At 44.7% G+C, this 25,247-nt stretch overlaps 1 protein-coding gene across 1 annotated transcript in view; it reads left to right on the top strand.

Moving 5' to 3' along the window:
* Positions 1–25,247, top strand: part of LOC139385642 (calsyntenin-2-like) — a 483,955-nt gene that overhangs the window by 438,975 nt on the left and 19,733 nt on the right. Inside the window, exons 9-11 of the mRNA XM_071130874.1 lie at positions 15,633–15,795; positions 19,413–19,579; positions 20,562–20,710. Coding sequence (XP_070986975.1) covers positions 15,633–15,795; positions 19,413–19,579; positions 20,562–20,710 — 479 coding nt within the window. The remainder of the gene's footprint in view (positions 1–15,632; positions 15,796–19,412; positions 19,580–20,561; positions 20,711–25,247) is intronic.

Genomic DNA, 25,247 nt, shown 5'->3' with positions numbered 1-25,247 from the left:
ACCCTGAGTCTACCCCCACAATCCTCCCCCTCCCCAGTGCTGCAGCTGGATTGGAAAAAATTTGGGGAGGCTGAGTCCCCAAACAAAAAACTCCCCACCTCCTCCTGTACCCAGTCCTGAGTCTTGTTAGGTGTGTCCCCACCCAACAGATATTGAGAGCCTGTGGAAACCAGCAGCAACCCAGAGGTTTCTCCCACCCCCATCACTCTCTTGGCCATCCCCTCCCTCTCACTGTCGGCCAATCGCTCCCTCCTCTTCATTCTCTTCTTTGGTAATGACGGCAGTGGAGAGATACCACCCCCCCCCCCCCCCGCCAGCTCCTCCACCATACCCCTCATCTCTTCCACCAGGGCACATTCCCCCCAGTCCACTTGCTCTTACACCGTCTCCTTCTCCACCACTCCTCCATCGCTTTCTTCTCTCTCATGCTCCTCCACTCGGTTGCCTTCTTCCGCCGCTTTTCCTGGTTCTCCTACTCCCGTGCCTTCCGTTTCCTTCTCTCTTCCTTCCGCCGCTTCTTGCTCCTCCTCCTTCCTTGTGGCCTTCCCCTCTGGACCTGTACCCTGATCATGAGGCGTGCTTCCTTCCCCTCCTCTTCTTCCCCCATCCCCCGCCCCTGCTCCCCCCCCAGCCGCAGACGCATATGACCGCTGACGGGCCGGGCACCCCCGCCACAGGTGTGCTGACGAGCCACACCCATGGCACGTCTTAGGCTTGTCACAATCCCTCGCCTCATGATCCTCAGATGCACAAAATCTGCATTTTCTTGTACTGCATGAGGCGAATATGTGACCGTAGGCCATACAGCGTCTGCAAAATGGGGGCTGACGTGCATAAAACAACGTCCCCCTGTCAGCCCCTAGGGAGAACATAGCAGGAGGATGGAGGTAGCCACCATGTCCCTTTGGGTCCTCTCTGAGGAGGGCCTGGAAACCTCTCCTCCCATTCCAAAACCCAAGGGAGTCTTTGAGGTGCCTTGCTGAGGAGACGTTATCCATATATCTCCCCAGAAAAGCCCTCACCTCTTCGTCCTTAACGTAAGGGTTGTAAATGTTGACAGTTACAACCCTAAAATTATTCTTCGCCAGGCTTGTTATTTCGTAGTGGCACATCGGCCTCTCACCTCCCACTGCTCTTGCCCTTCTCAGGATATCATCGTGTTTTGCCTCTGTATATAGTGCCACGTCGTATGCTCCCTCCAACAAGTTGCCTTGGAAACAAAACACGTCCTTCACCGTCAGCTTTAGAATCCCCATCAATATTATCCTTCCAAAAGATTCCCGTCCTAAAGGCTCCATCTCCTTTTCCTTCCAAGCAAACCTAATCGTGTTAGCCAGCCCAATCCCAGGGACCGACCGTGTTGATGTATTTAGCACCATCTCCGCAAGGAGAATGGCGCTCGTTCTCTTCTCTTCCAAAACAAGTGAAAAGAAAAAAACAAATGACTGAGCCTATCTGGTGCAAACAAACACAGAGACAGGAACAATCACCCACAAACACACAGTGAAACCCAGGCTACCTAAGTATGATTCTCAATCAGAGACAACTAATGACACCTGCCTCTGATTGAGAACATACTAGGCCGAAACATAGAAATACCCAAATCATAGAAAAACAAACATAGACTGCCCACCCAACTCACGCCCTGACCATACTAAATAAATGCAAAACAAAGGAAATAAGGTCAGAACGTGACAATATTGTTATTTTTTTTTGCTTCTTTACACCCCAGTATCTATACATGCACATACATTTTCAGTTTTTAATTGCTAAATTGTCTTTTATTTTGCCACTATGGCCTATTTATTGCCTTACCTCCCTAATCTTACCCTCATTTGCACACACTGTATATAGACTATTCTATTGTGTTATTGACTGTACGTTTGTTTATTCCATGTGTTTTTTGTGTCGCACTGCTTTGCTTTATCTTTGCCAGGTCACAGTTTTAAATGAGAACTTGTTCTCACCTGGTCTACCTGGTTAAATAAAGGTGAAAAAAAATAGAATTCCAGAACCTGCTGGATTCTCCAATTACATTGAAAGAACTACACGAAAAATACAATCCGTCCAACCCAAAAAGGCCTGTGGTGTTGATGGTATCCTCAATTAAATGATCAAATATACAGACAACATATTCCAATTGGCTATACTTAAACTCTTTAACATCATCCTCAGCTCTGGCATCTTCCCCAATATTTGGATCCAAAGACTAATCACCAGGATCCACAAAAGTGGAGACTAATGTGACCCCAATAACTACAGTGGGATATGCGTCAAAAAAACTTTGGGAAAATCTTCTGCATTATCATTAACAGCAGACTCATACATTTCCTGAGCGAAAACAATGTCCTGAGCATTGTCAAATTGGCTTTTTACCAAATTACCATACGGCAGACCAGGTATTCACCCTGAACACCCTAATTAAAAAAGTAATAATTAAAAATGTATTTTCATCTGGCCGGAAGGTGAGACAGGGATGCAGCTTAAGCCCCAGCCTCTTCAACATATATCAACAAATTGGCGAGGGCACTAGAATTGTCTGCAGCACCCACCTCACCCTACTAGAATCTGAAGTCAAATGTATACGGCTTGCTGATGATGTGGTTCTTCTGTCACCAACCAAGGAGGGCCTACAGCAGCACCTAGATATTATGCAAAGATTCTATCATACCTGGGCCCTGACAGTAAATCTCAGTTCCAAAAGGTCCAGTTGGACCACAAATGCAAATTCCATCTAGACACTGTTGCCCTAGAGCACACAAAATATTATATCTACCTCGGCCTGAACATCAGCATCACAGGTAACTTCCACAAAGCTGTGAACAAGCTGAGAGACAAGGCAAGAAGGGCATTCTATGCTATCAAAAGGAACACACAATTCGACATACCAATTTATCAAGGCACAAGGCGAGACCCACATGCAGGCATAGGAGGCAGATGGTTGGAGTCTTACAATGTTTATTTATCCAAAAAGGAGTAGGCAAGAGAACGGGCGTGTACAGGCAAAAGGTCAAAACCATTTCAGAGTCCAATAGGTACCGAAGGGCATGCAGATTCAAGGTCAGGGCAGGCAGGATGATCAGGCAGGCGGGAAAGTAGTCCAGAGTCAGGCAGTGGTCAAAACCAGGAAAACTAGCAAAAGAGAAAAGGAGTATGGGGAAAAACACGCTGGTTGACTTGACTTAACATACAAGACGAACTGGCACAGAGAGACAGGAAACACAGGGATAAATACACTGAGGAAAATAAGGATCTCACTTAAAAATACATGAATCAGTTATAGAACCTATTGCCCTTTATGGTTGTGAGATCTGGGGTCCGCTCACCAACCAAGAATTCTCAAAATGGGACAAACACCAAATTGAGACTCTGCATGCAGAATTCTGCAAAAATATCCTCAGTGTACAACGTAAAATACCAAATAATGCATGCAGAGCAGAATTAGGCCGATTATCAAAATAATAACAGCAACACAATTAGACCCAACCAAATCATGACAAAACAAAAACATAATTACTTGACACATTGGAAAGAATTTACCAAAAAACGGACAAACTTGAATGCTATTTAGCCCTAAACAGAGAGTACACAGTTGCAGAATACCTGACCACTGTGACTGACCCAAACTTAAGGAAAGCTTTGACTATGTACAGACTCAGTGAGCATAGCCTTGCTACTGAGAAAGGCCGCCGTAGGCAGACATGGCTCTCAAGAGAAGACATGCTATGTGCACACTGCCCACAAAAGGAGGTGGAAACTGAGCTGCACTTCCTAACTTCCTGCCAAATGTATGACCATATTAGAGACACATATTTCTCTCAGATTACACAGACCCACAAGGAATTTCCAAAACAAATCCAATTTTGATAAACTCCCATATCTACTGTGTGAAATTCCACAGTGTACCATCACAGCAGCAAGATTTGTGACCTGTTGCCACAAGAAAAGGGCAACCAGTGAAGAACAAACACCATTGTAAATACATCCTATATTTATGATTAATTATTTTCCCTTTTGTACATAATTACAACAGTGTATGTAGACATAATATAACATTTGTAATGTCTTTATTCTTTTGGAACTTTTTACTTTTTGGGGGTGTAATGTTTACTGTTTTAAGAGAGGTGAGAGAGTCAAAATAAACATTATGCTGAGTGAGACAAGGAGGACAAAGCAAGAGAGAGTGAGATGATGCAGGGATATGAAGAGAGCGAAAGGGAGTAAAGAGAGAGGAGGGGGCAAGAGAGGACACCTGAGGAGTGTGCATGAAAGGGCTGTCGGAGAAGGCGGGCTGTAGCCTTTAAGCCCGTAGGTCTGGATCCTGTGGAGTGAAAGCTAGAGAGTGTCAGAGTTACTCCATACAGAGCAGGACTACCCCTAGAGAGTGTCAGAGTTACTCCATACAGAGCAGGACTACCCCTAGAGAGTGTCAGAGTTACTCCATACAGAGCAGGACTACCCCTAGAGAGTGTCAGAGTTACTCTATACAGAGCAGGACTACCCCTAGAGAGTGTCATGGTTACTCCATACAGAGCAGGACTACCCCTAGATAGTGTCAGAGTTACTCCATACAGAGCAGGACTACCCCTAGAGAGTGTCAGAGTTACTCCATTCAGAGCAGGACTACCCTCTAGAGAGTGTAAGGGTTACTCCATACAGAGCAGGACTACCCCTAGAGAGTGTCAGAGTTACTCTATACAGAGCAGGACTACCCATAGAGAGTGTCAGAGTTACTCCATACAGAGCAGGACTACCCCTAGAGAGTGTCAGAGTTACTCCATACAGAGCAGGACTACCCCCTAGAGAGTGTCAGAGTTACTCCATACAGAGCAGGACTACCCCTAGAGAGTGTCAGAGTTACTCCATACAGAGCAGGACTACCCCTAGAGAGTGTCAGAATTACTCCATACAGAGCAGGACTACCCCTAGAGAGTGTCAGAGTTACTCCATACAGAGCAGGACTACCCCCTAGAGAGTGTCAGAGTTACTCCATACAGAGCAGGACTACCCCTAGAGAGTGTCAGAGTTACTCCATACAGAGCAGGACTACCCCTAGAGAGTGTCAGAGTTACTCTATACAGAGCAGGACTACCCCTAGAGAGTGTCATGGTTACTCCATACAGAGCAAGACTACCCCTAGATAGTGTCAGAGTTACTCCATACAGAGCAGGACTACCCCTAGAGAGTGTCAGAGTTACTCCATTCAGAGCAGGACTACCCCCTAGATAGTGTCAGGGTTACTCCATACAGAGCAGGACTACCCCCTAGAGAGTGTCAGAGTTACTCCATACAGAGCAGGACTACCCCTAGAGAGTGTCAGAGTTACTAGGGAGTGTCAGAGTTACTCCAAACAGAGCAGGACTACCCCCTAGAGAGTGTCATAGTTACTCCATACAGAGCAGGACTACCCCCTAGAGAGTGTCAGAGTTACTCCATACAGAGCAGGACTACCCCCTAGAGAGTGTCATGGTTACTCCATACAGAGCAGGACTACCCCCTAGAGAGTGTCAGAGTTACTCTATACAGAGCAGGACTACCCCCTAGAGAGTGTCAGAGTTACTCCATACAGAGCAGGACTACCCCCTAGATAGTGTCAGGGTTACTCCATACAGAGCAGGACTACCCCCTAGAGAGTGTCAGAGTTACTCCATACAGAGCAGGACTACCCCTAGAGAGTGTCAGAGTTACTCCATACAGAGCAGGACTACCCCCTAGAGAGTGTCATGGTTACTCCATACAGAGCAGGACTACCCCCTAGAGATTGTCAGAGTTACTCTATACAGAGCAGGACTACCCCCTAGAGAGTGTCAGAGTTACTCCATACAGAGCAGGACTACCCCTAGAGAGTGTCAGGGTTACTCCATACAGAGCAGGACTACCCCCTAGGGAGTGTCAGAGTTACTCCAAACAGAGCAGGACTACCCCCTAGAGCAGGGGTGTCAAAGTCAAATGGACGGAGGGCCAAATAAAAAAATCAGCTACAAGACGAGGGCCGGACTGTTCGAATGTTCATTGAAAAATTTTTAAATGACGCATATAGTCTAGTGAACCTAATTGAACCTACTGAAAACCTAACAAATATATTACAATATGATCAGATAAATAAAGCAATATTTTCTTATGGCTCTGTCAGTAATCTTTAATTTTCAACAGACACAAAAGACAAATTTCCTTTATATAAATATCCCCATAACATGAACATTAAATGAAAGAAACCGGTATTCAAGGCACCATCAGTAGACTATATTTTCTATTTTAGCAAAAGTGGGCTAAATTTACTTCAAAGAAAAAACAATAATAGTTTTCTATCATCCACTCAACTGAAATATTTTTAAAATATAATTGGATTGAAATACAAAAAAATAAAGTGCAAAAATCTATTAATCAAAAACAACACTTTGTTTAAGGAGAAGTAACATGCAGTGAAAACAAATATTAAATTTTAACTTTTAAACTTGAACTGAGTAAAAACTCTAAATATGTGATTGCACAGTAATGTTCACTTGTTTGAGGTTGAGGGTGATACTTGGTGGTGTCCCATCTTTTCCACAAGTTCATCAATGTTCGGGGTAAGGCTCTGAGCTGAAGAAATCCTCAGAATTGAGTGGAGGTGTTCAGCAGTAAGTCGACTTCTGTGTGATGTTTTGTTCAGGTTCATCAAAGAAAACAGTTGTTCACACAGGTATGTGCTGCCAAACATAGACAACGTTTGAGCAGCCTGGATGCGCAGCTGGGGCATTGTGCCGGGGAGGAAACGGGCGAACTCCGCAGCACCCACTGCCGCATATTTTGCCCTCAGTGCATCATTGCATTGGAGGTCAATCAACTCCATTTGGAGGTTTGGTGGTGAGCTTTCCACGTCAACAGCAAATGGGTTACCGAGCAGTTCCAACCTGCTTTTTTGTGCTTCAAAGTCAGCAAATCGGCGTCGAAAGTCAGCGGCAAGCATACCTATTTTATCAGCCAACTGTGTGCTCGGGAACGCACTGGTAGAGAGCTTCTCTTTTATGGTCTGGCAGCTGGGAAAGTGGCTCAAATTGTCTTTCCGCATCTGCGTCTCCAACAGAGTCAGTTTGGTTTTAAATGCCTTCACTGTACTGTACATATCAGAGATGACACGATCCCGACCCTGCAGCTGCAAGTTTATTGCATTCAGATGACTCGTAATGTCACACAGAAAAGCCATTTCACACAGAAACATTTCGTCTCGGAGTTGTGTTGTGTCTTTCCCTTTGCTGTCCAAGAACAGACAAATCTCCTCACGAAGCTCGAAACATCTTTGAAGCACCTTTCCCTGGCTTAGCCATCGCACCTCTGTGTGATAAGGCAAATCACCATGCTCCGTTTCTAACTCCGTCAGAAATGCCTTGAACTGGCGGTGATTCAAACCTTTGGCTCTGATAAAGTTAACTGTGCGCGTGATGATGCTCATTACATGCTCCATTTTCAAGGCTTTACCGCACAACGCTTCCTGGTGTATGATACAATGATAAGCTGTCAGCTCACCTGTCGCGTTTTCCTCTTGCATCTTTTCCCGTATCTTCGCCACCAGTCCGCTCCTGTGTCCACACATCGCAGGTGCTCCGTCGGTTGTCAAACCCACGAGTTTTTCCCAAGGCAGCTCCATCTCATTTACACATCTTGACACCTCTTCATACAAATCATGCCCCGTAGTTGTGCCATGCATAGGACGTAAAGCCAAAAACTCCTCTGTCACGCTTAGGTTGGAGTCCACTCCGCGGATGAAAATTGACAACTGGGCAATGTCAGAAATGTCGGTGCTCTCATCCACAGCCAAGGAATATGCAATAAAATCTTTTCCCTTTTTCACAAGCTGCTCTTTTAGATTGATGGACAACTGGTCTACTCTCTCGGCAATGGTGTTTCTGCTCAGACTCACATTTAAAAAGAGTTGCCTTTTTTCTGGGCAAACTTCGTCACAAACTTTAATCATGCAGTTTTTGATGAAATCCCCCTCCGTAAATGGCCGGGCTGATTTAGCGATCTCTTCTGCCAAAATAAAACTGGCCTTGACAGTTGCGTCCGCGTGTGTGTCCGCGTGTTTCGTTTCATAATGTCGTCTCAGATTATACTCTTTCAGTACCGCCACACTTTCTCCACACAGAAGACACACAGGTTTTCCAGCTACCTTCGTGAACATATACTCCGACTCCCACCTTGTTTGAAACCCCCGGTTCTCAGTATCCACCTTCCGTTTTGCCATTTTTGATGGGTATCTGAAAGTTAATTTTACTGTGATGCTGACGACTGCTGTGCCAATAAATATTGAAATGAAGCAGCCTACTGCTCGGTGCGTCACCTTTGCATTGTGGGAAATGTAGTATTGGTGCGTGTAAAAGATCTGCGGGCTGCCGGCTTGCTGCGGGCCGGTTCTAATAATAAATCAAGATCATCCCAGGGGCCGTAAAAAACCTTCTTGCGGGCCGGATGTGGCCCGCGGGCCTTGACTCTGACATATGTGCCCTAGAGAGTGTCATAGTTACTCCATACAGAGCAGGACTACCCCCTAGAGAGTGTCAGAGTTACTCCATACAGAGCAGGACTACCCCCTAGAGAGTGTCAGAGTTACTCCATACAGAGCAGGACTACCCCCTAGAGAGTGTCAGAGTTACTCCATACAGAGCAGGACTACCCCTAGAGAGTGTCAGAGTTACTCCATACAGAGCAGGACTACCCCCTAGAGAGTGTCAGAGTTACTCCATACAGAGCAGGACTACCCCCTAGAGAGTGTCAGAGTTACTCCATACAGAGCAGGACTACCCCTACAGAGTGTCACAGTTACTCCATTCAGAGCAGGACTACCCCTAGAGAGTGTCAGAGTTACTCCATACAGAGCAGGACTACCCCCTAGAGAGTGTCAGAGTTACTCCATACAGAGCAGGACTACCCTCTAGACTGTGTCAGAGTTACTCCATACAGAGCAGGACTACCCCTAGAGAGTGTCAGAGTTACTCCATACAGAGCAGGACTACCCCCTAGTGAGTGTCAGAGTTACTCCATACAGAGAAGGACTGCCTCCTAGAGAGTGTCATGGTTGCTCCATACAGAGCAGGACTACCCCCTAGAGAGTGTCAGAGTTACTCCATACAGAGCAGGACTACCCCCCTAGAGAGTGTCATGGTTACTCCATACAGAGCAGGACTACCCCCTAGAGAGTGTCAGAGTTACTCTATACAGAGCAGGACTACCCCTAGAGAGTGTCAGAGTTACTCCAAACAGAGCAGGACTACCCCCTAGAGAGTGTCAGAGTTACTCCATACAGAGCAGGACTACCCTCTAGACTGTGTCAGAGTTACTCCATACAGAGCAGGACTACCCCTAGAGAGTGTCAGAGTTACTCCATACAGAGCAGGACTACCCTCTAGACTGTGTCAGAGTTACTCCATACAGAGCAGGACTACCCCTAGAGAGTGTCAGAGTTACTCCATACAGAGTAGGACTACCCCTAGAGAGTGTCAGAGTTACTCCATACAGAGCAGGACTACCCCTAGAGAGTGTCAGAGTTACTCCATACAGAGCAGGACTACCCCTAGAGAGTGTCAGAGTTACTCCATACAGAGCAGGACTACCCCTAGAGAGTGTCAGAGTTACTCTATACAGAGTAGGACTACCCCTAGAGAGTGTCAGAGTTACTCCATACAGAGCAGGACTACCCCCTAGAGAGTGTCAGAGTTACTCCATACAGAGCAGGACTACCCTCTAGACTGTGTCAGAGTTACTCCATACAGAGCAGGACTACCCTCTAGACCAGGGGTGTCAAAGTCAAATGGACGGAGGGCCAAATAAAAAAATCAGCTACAAGACGAGGGCCGGACTGTTCGAATGTTCATTGAAAAATTTTTAAATGACGCATATAGTCTAGTGAACCTAATTGAACCTACTGAAAACCTAACAAATATATTACAATATGATCAGATAAATAAAGCAATATTTTCTTATGGCTCTGTCAGTAATCTTTAATTTTCAACAGACACAAAAGACAAATTTCCTTTATATAAATATCCCCATAACATGAACATTAAATGAAAGAAACCGGTATTCAAGGCACCATCAGTAGACTATATTTTCTATTTTAGCAAAAGTGGGCTAAATTTACTTCAAAGAAAAAACAATAATAGCAATTTTCTATCATCCACTCAACTGAAATATTTTTAAAATATAATTGGATTGAAATACAAAAAAATAAAGTGCAAAAATCTATTAATCAAAAACAACACTTTGTTTAAGGAGAAGTAACATGCAGTGAAAACAAATATTAAATTTTAACTTTTAAACTTGAACTGAGTAAAAACTCTAAATATGTGATTGCACAGTAATGTTCACTTGTTTGAGGTTGAGGGTGATACTTGGTGGTGTCCCATCTTTTCCACAAGTTCATCAATGTTCGGGGTAAGGCTCTGAGCTGAAGAAATCCTCAGAATTGAGTGGAGGTGTTCAGCAGTAAGTCGACTTCTGTGTGATGTTTTGTTCAGGTTCATCAAAGAAAACAGTTGTTCACACAGGTATGTGCTGCCAAACATAGACAACGTTTGAGCAGCCTGGATGCGCAGCTGGGGCATTGTGCCGGGGAGGAAACGGGCGAACTCCGCAGCACCCACTGCCGCATATTTTGCCCTCAGTGCATCATTGCATTGGAGGTCAATCAACTCCATTTGGAGGTTTGGTGGTGAGCTTTCCACGTCAACAGCAAATGGGTTACCGAGCAGTTCCAACCTGCTTTTTTGTGCTTCAAAGTCAGCAAATCGGCGTCGAAAGTCAGCGGCAAGCATACCTATTTTATCAGCCAACTGTGTGCTCGGGAACGCACTGGTAGAGAGCTTCTCTTTCATGGTCTGGCAGCTGGGAAAGTGGCTCAAATTTTCTTTCCGCATCTGCGTCTCCCACAGAGTCAGTTTGGTTTTAAATGCCTTCACTGTACTGTACATATCAGAGATGACACGATCCCGACCCTGCAGCTGCAAGTTTATTGCATTCAGATGACTCGTAATGTCACACAGAAAAGCCATTTCACACAGAAACATTTCGTCTCGGAGTTGTGTTGTGTCTTTCCCTTTGCTGTCCAAGAACAGACAAATCTCCTCACGAAGCTCGAAACATCTTTGAAGCACCTTTCCCTGGCTTAGCCATCGCACCTCTGTGTGATAAGGCAAATCACCATGCTCCGTTTCTAACTCCGTCAGAAATGCCTTGAACTGGCGGTGATTCAAACCTTTGGCTCTGATAAAGTTAACTGTGCGCGTGATGATGCTCATTACATGCTCCATTTTCAAGGCTTTACCGCACAACGCTTCCTGGTGTATGATACAATGATAAGCTGTCAGCTCACCTGTCGCGTTTTCCTCTTGCATCTTTTCCCGTATCTTCGCCACCAGTCCGCTCCTGTGTCCACACATCGCAGGTGCTCCGTCGGTTGTCAAACCCACGAGTTTTTCCCAAGGCAGCTCCATCTCATTTACACATCTTGACACCTCTTCATACAAATCATGCCCCGTAGTTGTGCCATGCATAGGACGTAAAGCCAAAAACTCCTCTGTCACGCTTAGGTTGGAGTCCACTCCGCGGATGAAAATTGACAACTGGGCAATGTCAGAAATGTCGGTGCTCTCATCCACAGCCAAGGAATATGCAATAAAATCTTTTCCCTTTTTCACAAGCTGCTCTTTTAGATTGATGGACAACTGGTCTACTCTCTCGGCAATGGTGTTTCTGCTCAGACTCACATTTAAAAAGAGTTGCCTTTTTTCTGGGCAAACTTCGTCACAAACTTTAATCATGCAGTTTTTGATGAAATCCCCCTCCGTAAATGGCCGGGCTGATTTAGCGATCTCTTCTGCCAAAATAAAACTGGCCTTGACAGTTGCGTCCGCGTGTGTGTCCGCGTGTTTCGTTTCATAATGTCGTCTCAGATTATACTCTTTCAGTACCGCCACACTTTCTCCACACAGAAGACACACAGGTTTTCCAGCTACCTTCGTGAACATATACTCCGACTCCCACCTTGTTTGAAACCCCCGGTTCTCAGTATCCACCTTCCGTTTTGCCATTTTTGATGGGTATCTGAAAGTTAATTTTACTGTGATGCTGACGACTGCTGTGCCAATAAATATTGAAATGAAGCAGCCTACTGCTCGGTGCGTCACCTTTGCATTGTGGGAAATGTAGTATTGGTGCGTGTAAAAGATCTGCGGGCTGCCGGCTTGCTGCGGGCCGGTTCTAATAATAAATCAAGATCATCCCAGGGGCCGTAAAAAACCTTCTTGCGGGCCGGATGTGGCCCGCGGGCCTTGACTCTGACATATGTGCTCTAGACTGTGTCAGAGTTACTCCATACAGAGCAGGACTACCCCTAGAGAGTGTCAGAGTTACTCCATACAGAGCAGGACTACCCTCTAGACTGTGTCAGAGTTACTCCATACAGAGCAGGACTACCCCTAGAGAGTGTCAGAGTTACTCCATACAGAGTAGGACTACCCCTAGAGAGTGTCAGAGTTACTCCATACAGAGCAGGACTACCCCTAGAGAGTGTCAGAGTTACTCCATACAGAGCAGGACTACCCCTAGAGAGTGTCAGAGTTACTCCATACAGAGCAGGACTACCCCTAGAGAGTGTCAGAGTTACTCTATACAGAGTAGGACTACCCCTAGAGAGTGTCATGGTTACTCCATACAGAGCAGGACTACCCCTAGATAGTGTCAGAGTTACTCCATACAGAGCAGGACTACCCCTAGAGAGTGTCAGAGTTACTCCATTCAGAGCAGGACTACCCTCTAGAGAGTGTAAGGGTTACTCCATACAGAGCAGGACTACCCTCTAGAGAGTGTCAGAGTTACTCTATACAGAGCAGGACTACCCCTAGAGAGTGTCAGAGTTACTCCATACAGAGCAGGACTACCCCTAGAGAGTGTCAGAGTTACTCCATACAGAGCAGGATTACCCCTAGAGAGTGTCAGGGTTACTCCATACAGAGCAGGACTACCCCTAGAGAGTGTCAGAGTTACTCCATACAGAGCAGGACTACCCCTAGAGAGTGTCAGAGTTACTCCATACAGAGCAGGACTACCCCTAGAGAGTGTCAGAGTTACTCCATACAGAGCAGGACTACCCCCTAGAGAGTGTCAGAGTTACTCCATACAGAGCAGGACTACCCCCTAGAGAGTGTCAGAGTTACTCCATACAGAGCAGGACTACCCCTAGAGAGTGTCAGAGTTACTCCATACAGAGCAGGACTACCCCCTAGAGAGTGTCAGAGTTACTCCATACAGAGCAGGACTACCCCCTAGAGAGTGTCAGAGTTACTCCATACAGAGCAGGACTACCCCTACAGAGTGTCACAGTTACTCCATTCAGAGCAGGACTACCCCTAGAGAGTGTCAGAGTTACTCCATACAGAGCAGGACTACCTCTGCTGTGAGCAGTGCTCGTCATGCCCTAAGTGAGATGACGGCTTACCCATCTACTGTCCTAGCAGGGGCAACATTAGAGGTGTGTTTAGCCCATCTCAGAGCTTTCAGTCCCCCTCAGACAGACAGACTGCATGGGGGCTATAAACCTCTGTAAGCTCTCCCTAAACCACAACCAGTGGCACAGACTGATAGACAGACCCAGCAGAAGCCTTTATACTGTGTCTGCCTCACAAAACAAACTATGCTCTCCTTTTAACTTCTTGATGCTACTTGAGACGCAGACGTCTCAAGTAGGCACCTGGAAATGCAAATGCGCTACGCTAAATGCTAAATGTACTCGTTTAAACTCAAACCTTGATCAAAATTCACAAGCAGGGTATTGAATTAAAGCTACACTCGTTGTGAACCTAGCCAACAAGTCAGATTTTTAAAATGCTTTTCGGCGAAAGCATGAGAAGCTATTATCTGATTGCATGCACCACCTGAAAATGCATGAATGCGACGTAAACAAAGACTCTGCTTATCCGACGCAGCACAAAACGCAGAAATAAAATATAAAACATTCATTACCTTTGACGAGCTTCTTTCTTGGCACTCCTATATGCCCCATAAACATCACTATTGGGTCTTTTTTTCGTTTAAATCGGTCCATATATACCCAAAATAGCTTTGTATGGAAGCTGTGTCATTCAGAAAAAAACATCGTTTTTAAACGCTGCATCATTTTTTAAAATTAAAAAAGTCGACGATAAACTTTCACAAAACACTTCGAAATCCTTTTGTAATCCAACTTTAGGTATTAGTAAACGTTTATAATCTATCAAAATGATTACAGGGCGATGTATATTCAATAGCTCCTCGTTTGCAAATCAATGGCTGCCCATGTCCACATTAACAACATCCGGGTGAAGACTGGAAGAAACGGATGCCAGATAGATGGCTTTTCCAACAATTAATTCAATTGAAAATGACGACAATGGCGACATCGTGTGGAATTTGTATGAATTGCATGCAGGTCGATATTAAATTCTGTCCTCTTTTAACAACTCATGGAAGTGACTTATGGAAATTATTTTTAGCTTTCAGAGAGCAGTTTTTCTTGCGTTTTTCAATGAAACACACAATCTGTTATAGTCACAGCCGTGATTTAACCAGTTTTAGAAACTTCAGAGTGTTTTCTATCCACACATACTAATCATATGCATATACTATATTCCTGGCATGAGTAGCAGGACGCTGAAAAGTTGCGTGATTTTTAACAGAATTTTCGAAAAAGGAGGGGGTAGAAGTAAGAAAGAGCTGAACTTCTTGTGATTGTGTTTATCTAACACCCCCTTCTCATCTCTCCCCTTTTCTCTCTCTCTCTCTCTCAATTCAAATGGCTTTATTGGCATGATAAACATGTGTTTACATTGCCAAAGCAAGTGAAATAGATAATGAACAAAAGTGAAATAATCAATCAAAAATGAATGAAGATAAAGTGAACTAGTCCTGCAGAGTTTTACCTCCCTTCATCTCCTCTCCTCTCCCTCTCATCCTATCACTCTACCTTAAAAGGCTGATAGGATTTAACAGTCCAAAGAGTTCTACAATTAGTTTCAAAGGAATAAACACATTTCAAATGTCATATTATGGCTATGTACAGTGTTAAAATGATGTGCAAATATTTAAACTACAAAAGGGAAAATAAAATGTATTTACAATGATGTTTGTCCTTCACTGGTTGACCTGGCAACAGGTCACACATATTGCTGCTGTGATGGCACACTGTGATATTTCCCCCAACAGATATGGGAGTTTATAAAAATTGGATTTGTTTTCAAATTCTTTGTGGGTCTGTGTAATCTGAGGGAAATAGGTGTCTCTAATATGGTCATACATTTAGCAGGAGGTTAGGAAGTGCAGCTCAGTTTCCACCTCATTTTGTGGGCAGTGTGCACATAGCCTGTCTTCTCTTGAGAGCCAGGTCTGCCTACGGCGGCCTTTCTCAATAGCAAGGCTATGCTCACTCTCTCTCTCTGTTTCTGTCTCTTTCTCTCGCTCTCTCTCTCTCTTTCACTCACTCTCTTTCACTCACTCTCTCTGTCTTTTTAACTGTCTCTCTCTCTCTCGCTTTCACTCACACTCTCTGTCTTTTTCGCTCGCTCTCTCTCTCTCTTTCACTCACTCTCTCTTTCACTCACTCTCTCTGTCTTTTTCCGGTGCAGATCTGTGATAAGGAGTGGCACTATTACGTCATTAACGTGGAGTTTCCTGTGGTGACACTCTACGTGGACGGAGTGACCTACGACCCTTACCTGGTGACAGACGATTGGCCGATCCACCCATCTCAGATTGACGTGCAGCTTACTTTGGGTGCCTGCTGGCAAGGTGATGATGATGACAATGATGATGATGCTGATGATAAATGATGATCTATCAAAAAATATTATAGATCAACATGAACGTCTAATTCACGTCAGAATTAGACTTTCATGTTTCTCAAATGTTAAATTTAGAAGTTTTTAAACTTAACTTCTTGACGCGCGGATCCCTTTACCGGGATCATTTTCATCAACAACCACTGAATTGCAAAGCGCCAAATAAAATAAAAATTACTAAAAATGTTTATATTCATGAAATCACAAGTGCAATATAGCAAAACACACCGTAGCATGTTGTTAATCCGCCTGTCGTGTCAGATTTTGAAAATATGCTTTACAGCGAAAGCAATCCAAGCGTTTGTGTGAGTTTATCGATCACTAGACAAAACATTATGAACACCTAGCATCAAAGTAGCTTGGTCACGAAAATCAGAAAAGCAATAAAATTAATCGCTTAACTATGATGATCTTCGGATGTTTGCACCCACGAGACTCCCAGTTACACAATAAATGTTCCTTTTGTTCCATAAAGATTATTTTTATATCCAAAATACCTCCATTTGTTTGGCGTGTTATGTTCAGAAATCCACAGGATCGAGCGGTCACGACATCGCAGACGAAAATTCCAAATAGTATCCGTAATGTCCACAGAAACATGTCAACATGTTATAATCAATCCTCAGGTTGTTTTAAAAATATATAATCGATAATATATCAACCGGCACTGTCTCTTTTACAGTAGGAGAGTGAGAGACAATGGCTGCCCCACTCTGTTGCGCAAGCAAAACTCATGCGAACACCCAGCTATCCACTGACGCGATGTTATCTTTCTCGCTCATTTTTCAAAATAAAAGCCTGAACCTATGTCTAAAGACTGTTGACACCTTGAGGAAGCGATAGGAAAAGGAATCTGGTTGATATCCCTTTAAATGGAGCGAAGGCAGGCTATGGAACATGGAGCTTTCAAAATAGAAGTCACTTCCTGGTTTGATTTTCCTCAGGTTTTCGCCTGGAATATCAGTTCTGTTACACTCACAGACAATATTTTGACAGTTTCTATCCTAATCTGTCAATTCTATGCATATTCTAGCATTTGGGCCTGAGAAATAGGCTGTTTACTTTGGGAACATTATTTTTCCAAACATAAAAATAGTGCCCCCTAGCTGAAAGAGGTTACGTTTAGGCATTAACTCTGAATGGTTAAGGTTAGTCTTAAGGTTTGGGATAGGCTTAAAACAAACATATAAAAAACAACATTCTATCGCTGGATTCGAACATGCAACCCTTATAATTCGATACTTACGCCCATCCACCATCCCCGTCCACGACACCCTAGCAAAACCGAAACCAACTCGAAGCCAACAGCTCTCACTGTTACCCCTAGTGGCCAGTTTCAACGTCATCTTCAAACGTCTTAGCACATGGATGGATGTCGAATACTGACTTGTATGATGGGTGACCTGGCTGGAAAATGATGACAATGACGATCTGCAACCAATGTCTTGCCCCTGTTGTGTGCCATTGTTGACTGGTTCGATGTGGGGAAATGTTTGGGGGATCTGACCTGACAGCTGATCAGTTAAGCCGACTGGACAAGTGGTGTCAGCTTTGCTCTCTCCAGTCTAAGACTGGAAGTTGAAGTGCTGAAGTGCTGTGTGCATGATGTGTATTTTTGAAAGTGAATGAACCTGACTGACAGAAGCTTGTAATCCATCTTCGATGCACAATGAAGTTGAAAAGTGAATTTACAATCAAGCTGTCTTCAGCAACGCCCAGTTAAATAATAGATAAAAGGTCACTTCTCCTACAGTAGAGCCTACTGTTACTGTTGCTAAATGACTGTATGAATGTGTGTAATGATAGGTAGCCCTAAATGATGTGTCGAGATAGACAGGCCATTTTCAACAGGGTGGCAGGACAGGAGGAGGAGAGGAGAGGAGAGGAGAGGAGAGGAGAGGAGAGGAGAGGAGAGGAGAGGAGAGGAGAGGGACATTACTTCTCCTTTCCACAACTGCTGTTTTTCTTCTCTTTCGTTGAATGGCAGATGGAGTTGAATGACAGATGGAGGTGAATGGCAGATGGAGGTGAATGGCAGATGGATGTGAATGGCAGATGGAGGTGAATGGCAGATGGAGTTGAATGGCAGATGGAGTTGAATGGCAGATGGACTTTAATGGCAGATGGAGTTGAATGGCAGATGGACTTTAATGGCAGATGGAGTTGAATGGCAGATGGACTTTAATGGCAGATGGACTTTAATGGCAGATGGAGTTGAATGGCAGATGAAGTTGAATGGCAGATGGGCTTTAATGGCAGATGGAGTTGAATGGCAGATGGACTTTAATGGCAGATGGACTTTAATGGCAGATGGAGTTGAATGCCAGATGGAGTTGAATGCCAGATGGAGTTGAATGGCAGATGGAGTTGAATGGCAGATGGAGTTGAATGGCAGATGGAGTTGTGTAGCCCTGAAGAAGGGATTAGAAGACCTTGAATAGAGATGGAGGTCAGCGACCAGTAGGCCTCTCTGAAGGGAACTAAGCCCTCAGTAACCACCCTGTTATCTTTACACAGCGCTATTAGCTCTGACCATTGCCTTTTCAAAGACACTAGCTGCTAGCGACCACCTCCACTGACAAGCTCTAGTGAAAGTTCCTTCAAACTTCTAGAGGAGTCTGTCTCAGGCTTTCTGTGGTAATCGCAGATGAGGAATGATTATTCTCCCTGGCTGTGAAGGAATTTGCAACGTGATTTGTTCATTTTACATCAGAGTTTTATAAGTGCTCATTTGCATAACGCATAGCCTCTCTGAGCTAGTGGTGACGGGATGGGAAACTGTGTGATGGAATGGGCATTTTAGAAGGAAAGAAATTGACATGAAAAAAGGGAAGAAAAATAGAAAGAAGTTTGATAGAGAAAGTTCAGTGTGTCTATAGTCAGTGGATTATTGTTCAGTTCAGCAGATTGACCGTTTGCACTAAGGCAGAGTCGGTCTCACACGGTCTTGTAGAGAAACAGTGTTTGCTGTCCTTTCTGCCCTCTCTCTAATGGTGATGTTGTTCTTTCCAGCCCTCATTCTCTTAGAGAAAGTGTGCTTTTGCGTGCGTGTTTTTCTCTGTGTGTTTTATCATACAGCCTGTACACTGCATGCTGAAGGGAAGTGCCTGTCTACCCAGACATGAGAGGCCAGGCAGGTGGCAGGCTGCAGTTTAAACCCTCTCTCTCTTAACCATCTCCTGAAGGCAATTACAATTGTGCTTGGCGTGGTGCTGCCAACAGGCTCACAGTGAAACACACAAACCTCCTGGTCTGAGAAATGACCTGGGATCAGTGGCATGTCACCAGCCCATCTGCCTAGTAATGTCACAGACAGTACAGTAACAGTACATTAGTAGTGGCAGAGAGAGAGGGGGGACTGACTCAGGACCTGTCTGATTAAAGTGCATGCTGGGAGACCTGAAGTGTTCGAAGGCCATTAACAGTGAGATTACTGTGTGCTTTTGTCACTTACTGACTTTTTAGTCATTGGCTATTGAGGTTTCTGAAAGGATTTCCTTCCGTTCTACATTATAATAGTGGAACTGTATGTAGTTATTATTCATGAACTGTGTCTTCTGTGTGTAGGTGGTGAGGTGACGATGCCGCGGTTCACTCAGTACTTCCGGGGCAGTCTGTCAGGGCTGACCATCAGGCCAGGGAAGATAGAGAGCCAGAAGGTAATCTCCTGTCTACAGGCCTGTAAGGAAGGACTGGACATCAACTCACTGGAGAGCCTGGGCAAGGGCATCAAGGTAAGGCGACAGACAAGACAAGACAAACAAGACAAACAAGACAGACAGACAGACAGACAGACAGACAGACAGACAGACAGACAGACAGTAAACGCATTCAAATGCTGATATACTGTATATTCAAACATATGTTAAAACACTTAGTCTCCCCTCCCTTTTCTCACCTACCCCTTTTCTATCCCCACGTCCTTCTCTCCTTCCTCCCCCCTTAAAGCCTGAAGCTGATTCATCTCCCAGTATAGAGAGAGAGGGAGTAGATAAAGAGAAGAGAGAGGCCTTATTGTAGAACTCTTTGGACTGTTGTTCCATGATTAAATCTTGTCAGCCTTTTAAGGTAGAGTGATAGGATGAGAGGGAGAGGAGAGGAGTTGAAGGGAGGTAAAACTCTGCAGGACTAGTTCACTATCTTTTTCAAATGATTTCATTTTCTTTTTGTGGCGACACTTTTCCACAGGTCTCCTGAGTCTAGTACAGCTTAAGGACAGTGTTTAGGATCAGGTGGGAACCTTGACAATACAATCACGGGAGAAGGAGAGGATGAGAGGAGAGAGAGGGGGAGAACAGGAATAAAAGGAACTGGAGAGAGCTCCCTGAAGCGTTGTGTCTGCTGCTGTGTGTGAATGAGGCTGTGGTATCAGCAGCATAAAGCCTCTTCAGTGAGACTGAGACTCAGTGCATCATGTCCACTGGGACCCAGCGCTGTGTCTGAGTGTGTCTGAGCAACACAATAAGCTTATGATCCCTCAAACAGAGAAGAAGAATGAACACACACTCATGATGTACACTCAAACACACTCAATCAGACACACTCAGACACACACTTATGCTGTACACACACTTAGACACACTCAGACACACAGTTTTTTGAGTGTGGGTTACACTGTGGTAAAGTCTGATGTGTTCTCTCGCTGTCTCTCTCTCCCTGTCTCTCTCTCTCTCTTTCTCTCTGTCTCCCTCTGTCGCTCTCTCTCTTCTCTCTCAGTTCCACTTCAACCCAGCCCAGTCGATCCTGGTGATGGAGGGCGAGGATCTGGAGAACATGAACGCTGCTCTGAGGAAGGTCTCCTACATCAACTCCCGCCAGTTTCCCACACCGGGCATCAGACACCTGCACATCTCAACCTCAGTACAGTACGCAAGCAATGGCTAATTCTACCTTTACCACTGACTGTTACATAATCTCTATCTGTCACTCTCCCTCACCTCTGTCCATCATCCACCTCAGTACAGTGACTGGATAAGGTCTTCTCTCTCCTCTGTCCATCATCCACCTCAGTACAGTGACTGGATAAGGTCTTCTCTCTCCTGTCCTTCATCTACCTCAGTACAGTGACTGGATAAGGTCTTCTCTGTCCTTCATCTACCTCAGTACAGTGACTGGATAAGGTCTTCTCTGTCCTTCATCTACCTCAGCACAGTGACTGGATAAGGTCTTCTCTCTCCTCTGTCCTTCATCTACCTCAGTACAGTGACTGGATAAGGTCTTCTCTCTCCTGTCCTTCATCTACCTCAGTACAGTGACTGGATAAGGTCTTCTCTGTCCTTCATCTACCTCAGTACAGTGACTGGATAAGGTCTTCTCTGTCCTTCATCTACCTCATTACAGTGACTGGATAAGGTCTTCTCTCTCCTCTGTCCTTCATCTACCTCAGTACAGTGACTGGATAATGTCTTCTCTGTCCTTCATCTACCTCAGTACAGTGACTGGATAAGGTCTTCTCTGTCCTTCATCTACCTCAGCACAGTGACTGGATAAGGTCTTCTCTCTCATCTGTCCTTCATCTACCTCAGTACAGTGACTGGATAAGGTCTTCTCTGTCCTTCATCTACCTCAGCACAGTGACTGGATAAGGTCTTCTCTCTCATCTGTCCTTCATCTACCTCAGTACAGTGACTGGATAAGGTCTTCTCTCTCCTGTCCTTCATCTACCTCAGTACAGTGACTGGATAAGGTCTTCTCTGTCCTTCATCTACCTCACTACAGTGACTGGATAAGGTCTCTGTCCTTCATCTACCTCAGTACAGTGTGACTGGATAAGGTCATCTCTGTCCTTCATCTACCTCAGTACAGTGACTGGATAAATTATTATCTGTCCTTCATCTACCTCAGTATAGTGACTGGATAAGGTCTTCTCTCTCCTGTCCTTCATCTACCTCAGTACAGTGTGACTGGATAAGGTCTTCTCTGTCCTTCATCTACCTCAGTACAGTGACTGGATAAGGTCTTCTCTCTCCTGTCCTTCATCTACCTCAGTACAGTGACTGAATAAGGTCTTATCTGTCCTTCATCTACCTCAGTACAGTGACTGGATAAGGTCTTCTCTGTCCTTCATCTACCTCAGTACAGTGACTGGATAAGGTATTCTCTGTCCTTCATCTACCTCAGTACAGTGACTGGATAAGGTCTTCTCTCTCCTCTGTCCTTCATCTACCTCAGTACAGTGACTGGATAAGGTCTTCTCTCTCCTGTCCTTCATCTACCTCAGTACAGTGACTGGATAAGGTCTTCTCTGTCCTTCATCTACCTCAGTACAGTGACTGGATAAGGTCTTCTCTGTCCTTCATCTACCTCAGTACAGTGACTGGATAAGGTCTTCTCTGTCCTTCATCTACCTCACTACAGTGACTGGATAAGGTCTTCTCTCTCCTGTCCTTCATCTACCTCAGTACAGTGACTGGATAAGGTATTCTCTGTCCTTCATCTACCTCAGCACAGTGACTGGATAAGGTCTTCTCTCTCATCTGTCCTTCATCTACCTCAGTACAGTGACTGGATAAATTATTATCTGTCCTTCATCTACCTCAGTATAGTGACTGGATAAGGTCTTCTCTCTCCTGTCCTTCATCTACCTCAGTACAGTGTGACTGGATAAGGTCTTCTCTGTCCTTCATCTACCTCAGTACAGTGACTGGATAAGGTCTTCTCTCTCCTGTCCTTCATCTACCTCAGTACAGTGACTGGATAAGGTCTTATCTGTCCTTCATCTACCTCAGTACAGTGACTGGATAAGGTCTTCTCTGTCCTTCATCTACCTCAGTACAGTGACTGGATAAGGTATTCTCTGTCCTTCATCTACCTCAGTACAGTGACTGGATAAGGTCTTCTCTCTCCTCTGTCCTTCATCTACCTCAGTACAGTGACTGGATAAGGTCTTCTCTCTCCTGTCCTTCATCTACCTCAGTACAGTGACTGGATAAGGTCTTCTCTGTCCTTCATCTACCTCAGTACAGTGACTGGATAAGGTCTTCTCTGTCCTTCATCTACCTCAGTACAGTGACTGGATAAGGTCTTCTCTCTCCTGTCTTTCATCTACTTCAGTACAGTGACTGGATAAGGTCTTATCTGTCCTTCATCTACCTCAGTACAGTGACTGGATAAGGTCTTCTCTGTCCTTCATCTACCTCACTACAGTGACTGGATAAGGTCTTCTCTCTCCTGTCCTTCATCTACCTCAGTACAGTGACTGGATAAGGTATTCTCTGTCCTTCATCTACCTCAGTACAGTGACTGAATAATGTCTTCTCTGTCCTTCATCTACCTTAGTACAGTGACTGGATAAGGTCTTCTCTGTCCTTCATCTACCTCAATACAGTGACTGGATAAGGTCTTCTCTCTCCTGTCCTTCATCTACCTCAGTACAGTGACTGGATAAGGTCTTATCTGTCCTTCATCTACCTCAGTACAGTGACTGGATAAGGTCTTTTCTCTCCTGTCCTTCATCTACCTCAGTACAGTGACTGGATACGGTCTTATCTGTCCTTCATCTACCTCAGTACAGTGACTGGATAAGGTCTTCTCTCTCCTGTCCTTCATCTACCTCAGTACAGTGACTGGATAAGGTCTTCTCTGTCCTTCATCTACCTCAGTACAGTGACTGGATAAGGCCTTCTCTCTCCTGTCCTTCATCTACCTCAGTACAGTGACTGGATAAGGTCTTCTCTGTCCTTCATCTACCTCAGTACAGTGACTGGATAAGGTCTTCTCTCCTCTGTCCTTCATCCACCTCACCTTGTGACAACTAGCTGTCTTTTTTCAACCTCAGTCCAGTTTAACCTACTTTAACTCTGCCTGTACCTCTACCTCTAACTCTACCTGTACCTCTAACTCTACCTGTACCTCTAACTCTACCTGTACCTCTAACTCTACCTGTACCTCTAACTCTGCCTGTACCTCTAACTCTGCCTGTACCTCTAACTTTACCTGTACCTCTGACTCTACCTGAACCTCTACCTGTACCTCTAACTCTCTCTGTACCTGTACCTCTAACTCTACTTGTACCTGTACCTCTACCTGTATCTCTACCTGTACCTGTAACTCTACCTGTACCTCTAACTGTACTTGTATCACTACCTCTACCTGTACTTGTACCTCTAACTCTACCTGTACCTGTAACTCTACCTCTACCTGTAACTCTACCTGTACCTGTAACTCTACCTGTACCTGTAACTCTACCTGTACCTCTAACTGTACTTGTACCTCTACCTCTACCTGTACCTCTACCTGTACTTGTACCTCTAACTCTACCTCTACCTGTACCTCTAACTCTACCTGTACCTGTAACTCTACCTGTACCTCTACCTCTAACTCTACCTGTACCTGTAACTGTACTTGTACCTCTAACTCTACCTCTACCTGTACCTCTACCAGTACCTCTACCTCTACCTGTATGTGTACCTGTATCTCTAACTCTACCTGTACCTTTACCTGTATCTAACTCTACCTGTACCTGTAACTCTACCTGTACCTGTACCTCTACCTGTAACTCTACCTGTATCTATCTCTACCTGTACCTGTAACTCTACCTGTACCTGTAACTCTACCTGTACCTATACCTGTACCTCTAACTCTACCTGTATCTCTAACTGTACCTGTAACTCTACCTGTAACTCTACCTGTACCTCTAACTGTACTTCTACCTCTACCTCTACCTGTACCTCTAACTGTACTTGTACCTCTAACTCTACCTCTACCTCTACCTGTACCTCTAACTCTACCTGTACCTGTAACTCTACCTGTACCTCTAACTGTACTTGTACCTCTAACACTACCTCTACCTGTACCTGTAACTCTAACTGTACCTCTACCTGTATCTCTAAATCTACCTGTACCTGTAACTCTACCTGTAACTTTACCTGTCCCTGTAACTCTACCTGTACCTCTACCTCTACCTGTATCTCTAAATCTACCTGTACCTCTACCTGTATCTAACTCTACCTGTACCTGTAACTCTACCTGTACCTGTACCTGTAACTCTACCTGTACCTCTACCTGTACCTCTACCAGTACCTCTACCTGTACCTGTACCTCTACCTGTATCTCTAACTCTACCTGTACCTCTACCTGTATCTAACTCTACCTGTACCTGTAACTCTACCTGTACCTGTACCTCTACCTGTATCTATCTCTACCTGTATCTCTAACTGTACCTGTAACTCTACCTGTAACTCTACCTGTACCTGTAACTCTACCTGTACCTCTAACTGTACTTCTACCTCTACCTCTACCTGTACCTCTAACTGTACTTGTACCTCTAACTCTACCTCTACCTGTACCTCTACCTGTACCTCTAACTCTTTTAGATTAACTAACTTCTTAGTAATGACTCGGGACGTCGGGTTTGATACGAAAGCTTATTTTAGTAAGAATACTTGTTTACGTTACATTTAA

The sequence above is a fragment of the Oncorhynchus clarkii genome, chromosome 27 (genome assembly GCF_045791955.1).
Source record: "Oncorhynchus clarkii lewisi isolate Uvic-CL-2024 chromosome 27, UVic_Ocla_1.0, whole genome shotgun sequence".
NCBI classification, from domain to species: Eukaryota; Metazoa; Chordata; class Actinopteri; order Salmoniformes; family Salmonidae; genus Oncorhynchus; species Oncorhynchus clarkii.
Note: the sequence above shows the minus strand (reverse complement) of the source record. Positions and strands in the feature narration are given on the sequence as shown.